Here is a 13,443-nt window from a genome sequence, read left to right as displayed (position 1 = left end):
CATAACGTGTGGTTTTGACGAGTTGTGTAGCTGTAACCACTACTGTGGTATGAATGCGCTATGGTGACAATGAGTGAGGAGTCTGTATTACACCTGTTGTTGAAGGAAAGGTAGAGAGAGGAATATGCCAGATTACCATATTAAAACAACAGATTTCCTTTTACAGTACATTTTTCTTGGAAAATCTTGTTGCTATTTGAGGTTGAAAATGACAGTATATGCGAGGTAAACGCTTATACATTTGTCGTATTAAGCAAGGAAGAAATATGTTTCTTACTTAGAACGTGGCTGTACCACAGAAATCAGCCTAGTTGTCGTTGTAGCCGATATCGTTCTATGAAAGTTCAACTGCAGTTTGGTAGATAATCAGATGCTCAGCACCGATGCGCAACACAACTTTCCATGCTCAATCAGCAATTAATCTGTATAATCTGTGTAAACATACATTAGCGCAAACCATTTCAGATGAGAATAGCTCGAGGTTGTACCGAGACCTTCTCATCTGAAATAGATAGAAATAGGCAATTACAAACCAACATGCTACTTAGACTGTATTATCCAAATACAGCATATGACTTCCCTCTGTAAGCACAAATTATTCATAACCACGCTCATTGTGTGGATTTTTTTAAAATTTTTCTTTGACATTTGCAGTGCATAAATTATATTCTAATCCACTATGTAGTAACAAATTATATGGAACCTTTTTAACAATTGTTAAGCATTCAATTCGCTGTAACCTCAGAGAAATTTTTATATATTATGTTCTTTATATCATTTTCAATTCTCTGTAACCTCAGAGAACTTTTTATATATTATGTTCCTTAAATCATTTAAAAAAAAGCATTAACAACTGTGTACCAATAAGACTGTAACAATGAGAAGTCTTTCCTATTAGATTCAGAAGCATACGACCCACCTTACATTTCAAGGCGGTGGGTTACTCTGTACTGTTAATGAAATAAAAAATAGAAAATACAAGTTTCCATGCCTACAGTTATGCATTATTTTATAAGCAATGTGATTGGGCTGTAAGCTTGAATTTATGTTGTGATAATGTTGTCTTCCATTAAAATTAGGGACAACAAGTAATCAGACAGCAGTATGTCACCTAAATTAATTCATTAAAAACATAAGAAAGAACTTTTAATCTAAAGGACTGGAAGTTTTGACGTACTTAGTGGAGCAGAGGAGGTAAAGGCGATGAATGTGACATATAAGCAGCACCAGAGCACTTCCTTCGCTGTTGCCCAAGGGCGCTTGTCTGATGCCCCCTCCCCCACAGTGAGCACCCCTATACGTGGATCCACATCACAAGAAAAGAAAACACTGTTTCGTTCTCGATAAAAAGAAGCCTCCCGTCTCTTCCATGTCTCTCATGTCTCAGGCTTATTTTCTCTTTTACCCAGAAAACATAATGCGGAGAACAAAGGAGGAAGCATCTGTCTTCCATAGACTGGCCTATTGCAAGCAGACACGAGATTTATCAACTTATTCCCATAGCCGGAGGCTGTGAAACGTTCCCCTGCTGAGATTGCCGATGTCGCTATAAAAAGACAAGGGAGAAAATGTCCTATGACAGCGCCTCCAATCCCGTTAAAAGAAAACGTCAACTTCGAGACTACAGTATTAACAATATTTTGCGTTAAAAAATTCACTCATTTCTACTGCAAGCAGATGAGATGAATGAATTTCATTTGACGTTATGGTATTGGGTCAAACGGAAGTCGGAAGCCGCTAGATCCGGACTGTAGGGTGGACGAGAAAGAACAGTCCAATGAAGTTTTGTTAGCTCCTCTCGGATGCGCAGATTTGGGTGACATCTTGCATTGTCGCCGGCCGTAGTGGCTGAGCGGTTCTAAGCGCTAGAGTCTGGAACCGCACGACCGCTACGGTCACAGGTTAGAATCCTGCTTCGGGCATGGATGTGTGTGATGTCCTTAGGTTAGTTAGGTTTAAGTAGTTCTACGTTCTAGGGGACTGATGACCTCAGCAGTTAAGTCCCACAGTGCTCAGAGCCATTTGTACCATTTTTTTTTCCTTGCATTGTCATGGAAAAGGAGAAGTTCGTTTGAATTTTTGTGGCGACGGACACGATGAAGTGTTTTTTCGATTTCCAGAGGGTAGCACGATACGTTTCCGAGTTGACGATTGAACCATGAGCGAAGATACCAACAAAATAACCCCTTCAGAGACCCAGAAGAAGGTTGTCATGATTTTAACGACTGATGGCGCGGCTTTGAACTTTTTTCTTCGGGGCAGAGGTAACTTGGAGCCACAACATGGTCTCCCGTTTTGTTTCCCATTGGAAGTGATGAACCCATGTTTCCTCACCTGTAACGATGTTCGACAAAAATTGTCACGATCAGCCTCATAACGTGCCAGCAACTCCGCACAGAGAGTCCTTCGTTGCTCTTGATGGTATTTTGTCAAGCGGTGAGGGACCCAGGGCACACATCTTTTGAGTTCCCCAACTTATGCACAAAAATGTCAGCACAACCAACAGAGAGGTCACGTCGAGCAGGGATGTGTTTGATACTGATCCGTTAATCACCTAGACTGAGTGTCCGCACGTTCCAGCAATGCAGGAGACACAGCTGTGTGCGGTCTGCCGACATCCGGGAGCGGGCAGGTTTGGTCGACCTTGTTGTGATGATGACAGATGCCTCACTTAACGACTCCCCGTCCTTCTCTTCACTGCGCGGTCTCTTTAGACATCCTTCAAGCTCCTTTGTATTGTTGCAATGCTCTGGCTTTCAGACAAAAGAAACTCAATGACAGTTTTCTACTTGCAACTTACAACCATTTTTCAACCGAAATTGGCCGAGGAAAAATATGTTGCATTACTTATTGGGCAAGAACTGGGGTTGTGTGGTGGTGCATTCTACATCTACACCTACATTTATACTCCGCAAGACACCCAACAGTGTGTGGCGGAGGGCACTTTACGAGTCAGTGACATTACCTCCCTTTCCTGTTCCTAAAAACTCTTCAACCCAGCCACACAGCTGGTCTGATATTCCGTAGGCTCTTACTTTGTTTATCAGGCGACAGTGCGGAACTGTATCGAACGCGTTCCGGAAGTCAAGGAAAATGGCATCTACCTGGGAGCTTGTATCTAATATTTTCTGGGTCTCTTGAACAAATAAAGGGAGCTGGGGCTCACACGATCGCTGTTTCCGGAAGCCATGTTGATTCCTACAGAGTAGATTCTGGGTTTCCAGAAATGACATGATACTCGAGCAAAAAACATGTTCTAAAATTCTACAACAGATCAATGTTAGAGATATAGGTACATAGTTTTGCACATATGCTCGACGACCCTTCTTGAAAACTGGGACTACCTGTGCTCTTTTCCAATCATTTTGAACCTTGCGGTACACGGCTGTCAGAAGTTCTTTCGCGTACTCTGTGTAGAATCGAAATGGTATCCCGTCAGGTCCAGTGGACTTTCCTCTGTTGAGTGATTTCAGTTTCTTTTCTATTCCTTGGACACTTATTTTGATGTCAGCCATTTTTTCGTTCATGCGAGGATTTAGAGAAGGAACTGCAGTGCGGTCTTCCTCTGTGAAACAGCTTTGGAAAAAGATATTTAGTATTTCAGCTTTACGTGTGTTATCCTCTGTTTCAATGCCATCATCATCCCAGAGTGTCCGGATATGCTGTTTCGATCCACTTACTGATTTAACGTAAGACTAGAACTTCCAAGGATTTTCTGTCAAGTTGGTACATAGAATTTTACTTTCGAATTCACTGAACGCTTCACGCATAGCCCTCCTTACGCTGACTTTGACATCGTTTAGCTTCTGTTTGTCTGAGAGGTTTTGGTGCGTTTAAACTTGCAGTGAAGCTCTCTTTGCTTTCGCAGTAGTTTCCTAACTTTGTTGTCGAACCACGGTGGGTTTTTCAAGGGCGTTTGGAGCCATGGGATGATCAAATTAAGGGGTACTGAAGATATTTTTGAGGCAGGAGGCGAAGAGTAGTTCTTAGCTCCGAGGACGTGGTTGGTAAGGGAAGAATACTGGGACAGGGCACTGACTGATACCTCTGAGGTAGTTTCATTTTTTCCAGAGCGTTGGTAGTCTGATGCCTAGTTTTATGCGTGTCTGTTACCAGTCTGTTTCGTATCCTGTAGGCTTTGAATGTATTGTTAGTCGCTGGTAGCTTGTGATAGTGCCTTTCGTTCGGAAGGATATCCGTGTTCACTGTCATTCCTACATGGTAGAATCGTCTTCGGAACTCCAGAGTCATGGTAATGCCGGTGACCTACTCCAACAGAAACCACGATAGACGCCACCTATTCCTACCTGAATATCAAACTGACCACGACCGATTCTATGCTCTGTACGGTCGGAGTTGAGCAGGACTGAAGGGTAAATTCTGCTGCACAAAAACCCTTGGTCCATCTCTATCGTCGATGTGCGTAACGTCTTAGCTGCAGCACGTAAATGATCTCCGTCTCCCTTTACGTTCACAGACCTGATAACATGATTCTTGTTCCCTCACCTCAACACATCTCTGAAAGGCACGCTTTTACAGCCATATTTGACATAGACAATAAACTGACATCGGTGTTTCGATCGATCTCCAAATCAAGTTCCATTGAAAGTTTGGAGCAGATTATATGCATTATTAGGTGTACCGGGTGATTCAAGTGAATATGCTGGTTTTAAGGCTTTGTAGCATTTATTATATCTCCCGGCTGGGTCGGGGAATTTTCTTCACCCAGGGACTGGGTTTGAGCTGTCATCTTCATCATCATCATCCTCATCCTATCATCCTCCTCGACTGCAGCTCACCAAAGTGGCGTCAAATTGAAAGACCGGCATCCGACGGGGGGCCCTAGCCATACGGTGAAATAAATAAATTTATTATATTCAACGTACAATTATAAATAATACATCAGATGAAAGAGAAATTCAAACAGTTCTGTTTGTACACCTGAGCGCGGAGTATGGAACGACCAAGAGTAACCGAAGAACGTGTTGAACCAGTGAGAGTGTTCCACGCGTAGCCGCAAGAAATCAGTTAGGAAAATTAGCTGTGAATTAGCAATTACGGTGATGTCTGTGTCTTAGGGAGACGCTTAGAGCTACTTCCTTATCATTTGCAGTTGTTACTGCGGTTTACGTGTCAACTCTGCAAACGAGGTGTTACTGCATGACGGTGAAGATTTTCTGAATCGTGCCGTCTTCAGTAATGAATCGACGTTTAACCTAAGTGGAAATGTGAACACGTAATGTGCGCATTTGGGGCTCAGCAGATCCCCACGAGATGATACAGCTTAACGAGACTCCCCTAAATTGACTACTTTTATGCCATATTCTGGCTGAAAGTTTATTGGTCTTTCTTTTTCGGCGAAGTAACTGCAGCTTGCTTGCGACGTCTGAGTTCAGTAGCCTATAATAAATGTTCTTCACAACGGAAGTGAAATTTAGGGAACGACATTCTGTGAGCTGTAAGTTGTAACAGTTTTCTTAAATTCTGAAGTAATCATAAAACTTAATTCCATCGTTCATCAGTTCCTTGTAGAGAGCATCCCCCCCCCCCCCTTACTCCCCAGTTGTTCTAGCAGAAAGTGGGCGGGCATTATCGTGGAGTACTTCATGCAATCTCCCTGGTCATCGTAGTTATATTGCGTCTGCCAGACTTTGTTTGGTAGCAAGACGTTGCGCCGCCTTACTAACCCAACTCAGTACGCGACTGGTCAAATGGCGTTGTACACGACCGCTAGACTGACCGCAAGTGGCCGCGTGACAGAGTTCGTTTTTCATGGCCTAGCCTTCACACGATCTGACACCAAGCACTTTTTGCCTTTGTGGGTTTCTAAAGGATGCTTCAGCTACCAGTTTTGACTTCAGAAACAGCATTGTTGGAACATTTGCTCCAGACACACTGATCAAAGTTTGGGTGGAACACAACTGTCAACTCGATGTGTGACGAATGGTGCTCACATGGAAGCCTTGTAAGAAAAAGTGTTTGAGTCGCTAGTTCATTTGAAGTATTATTTACAATTGTACGTTGAATGTAAGAAATGCTACAAGGCCTTCAATCCCTATTAAAAACCGCTATGTTGTTGGGAAGAGATTAATTTTGTAATGAATCAAAATATTTTTTTCTCTCTCTTGCTGTTTTAAATGCCTTACGATAACATTTACCGGACGTTTTAGAAGTATTTTTAGTTCTTGGCTATCGTTTGTAATGTGGCTGGAAACACAGACAGCCAACTTGAGTAATCTGTGTCAGCTGTTCATCACAACCGTTGCGAAACTTATCCTCTTGTGTTCCTTCACCATGTCAGAAGTCTGAAAAGCACACTTTTAGAGACATAACGGAAGTCAGAATTAAGTGACGTCGGTGGTTCGATCCATACCGAAAGAAAGCTTCGTTGAAAATTTGGAGCAGATCACGCAGAATGTGAATAGAGATTACTTTGAAAATGATTCATGACATTTTACTTGTGCCTTATGATAGCTGTTCATTGGACAATTTTCATGCATTTTGTAGTTTTTAGCCATAAAACAGCTTGCAAACTTCTCCATCCGATTTCAGTAATCTCTAATAAATGTTATACACAACTGAAATGAAACTTAGGCAATGATGTTCTGTCAACTGTAAGTTGTAATAATTTTCCTGAATTCTGAAGTATTCGTAAAGCTTAGCTCCATCGTTCATCAGTTACTGTACAGAATATCAAACCCGCTTCAGTTGTTCTATTGGTATATGGTCAGGCGTTGTCGTGGACTACGAGGTCTTCTCGGATTGCATCTGCAAGAACTCTCTGTTGTTGAAATGTCGGCAGTGATGGTTACACTTCGGAGAAGCAGTTCGTAGTACAACACACGTTTTGTAGAATGAGATTTTCACTCTGCAGCGGAGTGAGCGCTGATATGAAACTTCCTGCAGAGTGAAAATCTCATTCTGGAAACATCCCCCAGGCTGTGGCTAAGCCATGTCTCCGCAATATCCTTTCTTTCAGGAATGCTAGTTCTGCAGGAGAGCTTCTGTGGAGTTTGGAAGGTACGAGACGAGGTACTGGCACAAGTACAGCTGTGAGTACCGGGCGTGAGTCGTGCTTCGGTAGCTCAGATGGTACGTCTTCCGAGAAGTGTATGTCACGTGACTTGATTGCGTTTTGAGCGCATTTTGCAGTTGCAGAACAACTTGTAAATAGTGATTGTACATAGACATTGTAAAGATGAGTACAGTAAACCGCGCCACCTCACGTGGTGGAAAAGGTGCAAAACAGGAAAGTTCTGCAACAGGCAAATCACAAAAAACAGACACAAAATCAGAATCACCTAAGTCACTGGACCATCACCCTAAAACACAGCCTACAGCCGAGCAGATGCGTATAGCCCAGATCATTGAAACAAGGCCAGAAGATCCAGATTTAAAAGACAAAATAAAACAGGCAATGGATGCCACAAGAAAAAGTGAGGATGAAGTTGTCACTGCCCTTCACGATTGTGATAATGATCCTGATAGAGCAGTTAACATGCTGTTGGAAGGCATACCGACTGGTTGGGAAACTACAAGTAAAAAGAAAAAGAATACACAACCCAGTGCTGCAAAGACAGAAGCAACTGTGACTAATAGGGACACAGAGCAAGAGGAATGGGATCGAGAAGGCGGAGCTGTTCAGGAAAGGGACCGTTCCCGCATACGGGGTGGCAGCCTCCACGTATGAGGGGTGGACGTAATGATGCCAGAAGATGGCGTGGACGTGAAAATAAAGAAAACGAGAAAAATTTAGAGGAGAGTCGGGGGGAGGGCTTTTATCGTGGTGGAGGTGGAGGACGAGTGCTGAATGGCCCAGGTCGATCTGGTAGAGGTGGACGAGGTGGAGGTCGCCTAGGTCCTCGTACATTCCAGAGCCGTGACAAGACTGGTTTCCCTAGGTCTATAGATACGTGGAACAACCCCACTGCAGATGACAGTTCTGGTGGAGATCCGCTAAAAATGGAAAAATGGGGCGAATTCCCTTCACCGGAAGATTGGGACAATGAAGAATACACTGGTTCACTAGCAGACAGCAAGGTTTTCACGCCCAGTGGTGGTACAGTAGAACCTGTAGTCAACTCTGAACCAGTTATTCACACACAGGAACCAACTACAGAGTTGTCGTCTGCATTGACGTAGCAGACTCTTTCAAGCAGTGTGGCATCTAGTTCAAGCCAGGTGTCTCAGAGCCTAGAAATACATCAGTCAACAACAAATCAGCTGTCGCAAAGTCCAGTTCCTGTAGGTGTCAACCAATTAAGTTTAACACAGTCTGAGTATCTGAATCAATTATCACAAGCAACAGAAAACCTAAAATCTGCTGTTGGCATTGGCACAAGTACGTCTGCAGGAACTTCCTTTGGGACAACAAGTAGTAGCAGTTACACTGTCTCATCATCATCAGCATCATCTTACCAGCCTCCTAGTCCTCCATCAGGGTTCACATCTTCAGTAGCGCCATTTTCTACATCCAGTTACGTAAGTTCCTCTAGTACGTACAGCCCGCAGATACAAGAGCAGCCTGCAGAATCTCCATCAACCACCACCCAGTCACAATCCATACCAACGCGGACGAAAACACAGCGGCCAAGAGTTCCTCCTCCCTCAAAAATTCCAGCAACAGCAGTTGAAATGCCTGGTGATGCTATTAACAGCAGTATAGGATATGTAGATGTTCAGTTTGGTGCTCTAGAATTCGGAAGTGAGACGAACTCTTTTGAAACAAATTCGGAACAGAACAAGTTTTCCAACAGTGTATCAAACTCAGTTCTGGATTCCTTACCATCGCCTAGAGCTTCCACGAATCTTGACCTGAGTACAAGTCAAACATCTGCATTAGATGCATACACGGCATCCTCAACTCAAAAATCGAGTCAAAACAGTATTGCTTCATCACTCAGTCAAAGTCAGAAGCTTCCAGGTTCTGAATCTATTCTCTCTACATCAGACCACAAAGTTAGCCAGTCCAGTTTCACACAAACAAGGTCATCGACTGCATCTACTTTGGACGTAGATAAAAGCGAAGTGGGCCTACCTTACTCTGCACCCAGTACAGTCACATATCAATCCACTTACCAGAATCAGAAGTCGTCATCTTCCGTCTATCCAACTGCCTCCAGCTATACACCATCAAACTACTCGTCTGTACAGGTTACATCATCGACTACTACATATTCATCTCAGCATCAGCAACCACCCCAGCTGAGCTACACCTCCAGTAGTAATAGTGCAGGCAGCAGCACCAGTTACAGCAGTCAGTCTGTTGCAGCGGCTGCAGCAGCAGCAGCCGCAGCGGCTGCTGCAGCTGCAAACCCATACCCGGCTGCTGCCAGCTCATACTCACAGCAAGCATCAGCAGCTGCTGTGGCTGCAGCTGCTTACCAGCCAGCACCATATCCAGGAGTTGTGGCACAACAGACAGCTGCTGCAGCTGCGTTTCCTGCTCAACCAGCATATCAGCCTGCACCATATGGTACTTCAGCTTTGGCGTCAGCAGCATATGCTGGAACAGGTGCATCTTCGCAGTACCAGAACAATTATGGTACACCCACAGGAACCCAAGGACAGGGTCATGTTAAGTTAGCATCAGCCCTTGGCACATCATCGAAGGAACCCCAGTATGATGCAACTACTACTTCAAGCTCCAGCCTTAGTAGTACAAATGTAACCACTGCCAACAGTGGTCTGTCATCCAGTGTCAGTGCAGCACCAGCCTTGGGGCTGGTTAGTACTAACCAGACTGTAAACACCACATCTACCAAAGTTACCAGCTCAACTGGTGTGTCGTTAATTACTGGAAAGAGCAGTGTTGTGCCTAACATACCTCCTGGTGTTCCTCCCATGCTTAGTACTCCACAACACATAATGAGCCAAGGTGGCTTACCTTACTTCCAGCAGCCTGTATATAGTTTTGAAGAAATCCAATTGCTGCAACAGAGGATACCACACATGGCCCCTGGCTATTATGACATGAGCTTCCAGGCGCCGACGAGCCTCTCTACGGGGAGGGAAGGTGGCCTTGCTAGTGTAGCGTATTCAATGTCAGATGGCAGGTACACACGAGGTGACAACAATGCGTCACCTGTACCTTCAACACTTTCACAGCAGAATGCAACACAGGCACATCAGCAGCCGATGTTAAACCCATCTGCCCTGCCACCTGGTTATGCATACTTCTATTGTGGTGGCATGATGCCTGGCAGTTTCCAGTATGGGACTCCTGCCATATATCAGATGCCACCTGCCACAAATGCACATGGTACGACGACGACATCACAGTATCCTAAGCCTGGTACATACGGGTCTGGTTATGCATCTGGCTATGATGGGTTGACGCAGAATCAAGACTATAGTAAAAGTGGCTATGTTGCTGGTAGTCAATCACAGAGTAAGACTGGAGTGGGTGCAAACACTGGTTCAACAGGGTCCTCTGGTGCAGATCTGAGTGCAACGATGTATGGCAAATCACATGTTGCTATAGGGAAAGTTAATTCATATGATAAACAAGGATTCCATTCTGGTACACCACCGCCATTCAACTTGCCTGGCAGTCAGAGCACACCAATAGCTCCTAGTGGAGCGTACACACCTCATCTGTTTATTCCTGCTATACCACCACATCAGCAACATCACTCAACTACTCTAATGCACCAGCCATTGCATCAGGTTTAGATGAGGATGAGATAGGCACCTGGAGCTGCTGAAAATGGGACAACGGCAGTGGTCGAAACCACTGGTCACAGACATCAGCTCAACCCAACAAGTCCAGTGCCATGCAAACTTAAAGGCCCTCTTACCAGCTCCATACTGAGAGTCTGAGTACCACTGCCATAGTCTTTAACAGGTGCTTCGTAATGGTACAACATGGCTCACTGTTTTCCAAATTAAACACTGTTAATGAGTTCAGTTTTTCATCCCTTGTTTTAAATTAAATATGCAATCTGTCCAAATTATAGAGCCATTTCCTAAGGCAAGAAAATGTTGGATCATGACTTAAGATTTCACTCATTTTCATTATATTAATATTTTGCAGCGCATGTTCTAAGACTTAAAGTAGTTGTTTGTATTGTTTCTTCTGTTAATAGGATTCATGGTCTCCAGTAACAGTTCGCAGATTAAATTGCATTGTATTTTTTGTTAGCTTAAAGTGTATAGGAAACCTCAAACATTTTTAAATGATTGAATAGCGGTACCATCCCCTTTCTTGTATAGAATGTTTTTATTTGTGAAGAATTAAAGTGAATTAAATTAATATTCATTTCTAAAAAAAAAAAAAAAAAGATGGTAGAGCTCTTGCCCGCGAAAGGCAAAGGTCCCGAGTTCGAGTCTCGGTCGGGTACACAGTTTTAATCTGCCAGGAAGTTTCACACATTTTGTAGATGCGTACACATATTTGTGCGGGGAACTGGTGCTTTGTTTGACATCAACCATTCCTTTTTTTTCCTTTATGTTAGCATTAGACATCATTTCTCGTCACCAGTAACAATACAGAATAGGAATGGTCGGTGTTGTTCACCAGCCAACTGACGACAAGCATTCAGAGATGCACATATGGCCATCCACTGATTTTTGCGGGTTTGGCTTAGAGCATACGGTACCTATACACCCGATTTTCCAACAATCCTAATTGCAGGCAAATGTCGCACGATGGTATAACGATGATAGTTCATATCACGTTTGCCAGTTCTCGTGTATACGGATCTGGATCAATGCTTTTCAAAGATCCCCCTCCCCTCCCCGACGAACGAAGAGAGTTATTAGCGTCAAAACGATCCTCCTTAAAACAAGAAAACCACTTTCTTGCGATGCTCTGTCCAGTGGCATTAACCCCAAATACACCGCATGTGTTTCTTGGTGCCTCCGCTGTTGGCACCCCTCTATTAAATTCAAACATTCTGTCAAACAGAAGAATATGTCGGAAACATCGCAATTTCTCTACTTGGTATGCCATTTTCTAGCATCCATACTCCACTCACTGTGTTGAAATGACAATATTTAAACACTAGTAGCAACAGTGAAATAGAGATAAAAAATGACTGTCGATAAATAAACCTATAGCAACTGGGATATATATGTTCAAAACAAAAACGCTACGATCTTATGTACCAAATAATAATTAAATTTTGTACTCGGACACATTTTCGCTGGAGGCCACATTTTTCGAGTTATTCATGGAAAATTGCGTTTTAAAGACAAAATGGCTCTGAGTACTATGGGACTTCTGAGGTCATCAGTCCCCTAGAACTTAGAACTACTTAAACCTAACTAACCTAAGGACAGCACACACATCGATGCCTGAGACAGGATTCGAACCTGCGACCGTAGTAGTCGCGCGGTTCCGGACTGAAGCGCCTAGAACCACTCGGCCACCGCTTTTAAAGACGGCTTTGTAGGTTTTTCTTGAGTAATCCGAAAACTACGGCCTCTGTAAAAAGCGTATACCAATACAAATGTTAACTACGTTAAATTTCCTAGAAAAAGTCCTGCTCATTTTTCCTGTAGCACTAATAGTCTGCGCATAGAGAGCGGGAGAGTATGAAAATCTTGCGGACAGTATTTGAATGTGTTGCGGGTTGCATAAAATCCATGGGTATTAGCAGCTTAATCACACTGAATGCAGGGTGAACATTAATAAATCGGACAAACTGCAAGGACGGATTCCTGACTGGAAATGACGGAAAAAAGATCCTGTGAAAATGTTCCCGGAAACGCATCATTCCCATGGTAGATGGCACACAAAAGTGACAGTTCCTCTGAGCGCGTGCCGTGTGTTGCAGGCTGCGTCTCTGATGCAGCGTACTGTAAGCACATAATGGTCCAGTATTCATGTTGGGAACTAACCGAGATGGTGTTTCTGTACCGTCCTGCAGATGGAAGCGGTTGAGAGATAGCACGGCATACCAAAACAAGTACTCTCGCAGACACCAACCACATTGCGAGGTGCTGGGGTGGAGAAGAGTTTGTACCTCTTTAATTTAGACGAATTTTGCATGAGAATGAGACATGCACTCGCCCCCTCCTTATCTACAAGTTAATTAATTATGCTCACAACGCTAAGGGAAGAAAATGATGGTGGGCCCTGCTAGTTGGTAAAATAAGGAGTGTACACTCACAATAATTTAACAAAAAATCGTAATCTTCTCAGAAAAAGGAGAACTTTATCATAATAAACAACAGGAAATGGGATTATAATATATCTACGAAATGATATGCGAATTAAATATTACAATGAGATCTATTATACATCAGAACACAAATGCACACGATTATAGACGGAAACAGTAGGTTAAAGAATAGGGTATACTGAAATATTATGAGAATAAGAGTTGGCTCGAGAACAAGGGGCTCCTACTCTCTGTGAGGCAATAGATTGACGATAATGACTGGAGGTCCTAATGAATCAAATATTAATCTTCTGACTAGTATAGCAATAAGAAGTGA

The 13,443-nt window shown here is 43.4% G+C and overlaps 1 protein-coding gene across 1 annotated transcript; it reads left to right on the top strand.

Annotated features, from left to right (window-relative positions):
• The first annotated feature begins 7,097 nt into the window (after nucleotides 1-7,097).
• Nucleotides 7,098-11,201, top strand: LOC126336701 (protein lingerer-like). The gene is given in 2 exon segments (XM_050000657.1): nucleotides 7,098-7,673; nucleotides 7,676-11,201. Coding segments are annotated over 2 exon segments (3,474 nt in total). The 5' UTR covers nucleotides 7,098-7,198; the 3' UTR covers nucleotides 10,675-11,201.
• The last annotated feature ends 2,242 nt before the right edge of the window (nucleotides 11,202-13,443 follow it).

The sequence above is a fragment of the Schistocerca gregaria genome, chromosome 2, assembly GCF_023897955.1.
Source record: "Schistocerca gregaria isolate iqSchGreg1 chromosome 2, iqSchGreg1.2, whole genome shotgun sequence".
Taxonomy (NCBI): domain Eukaryota; kingdom Metazoa; phylum Arthropoda; class Insecta; order Orthoptera; family Acrididae; genus Schistocerca; species Schistocerca gregaria.
Note: the sequence above shows the minus strand (reverse complement) of the source record. Positions and strands in the feature narration are given on the sequence as shown.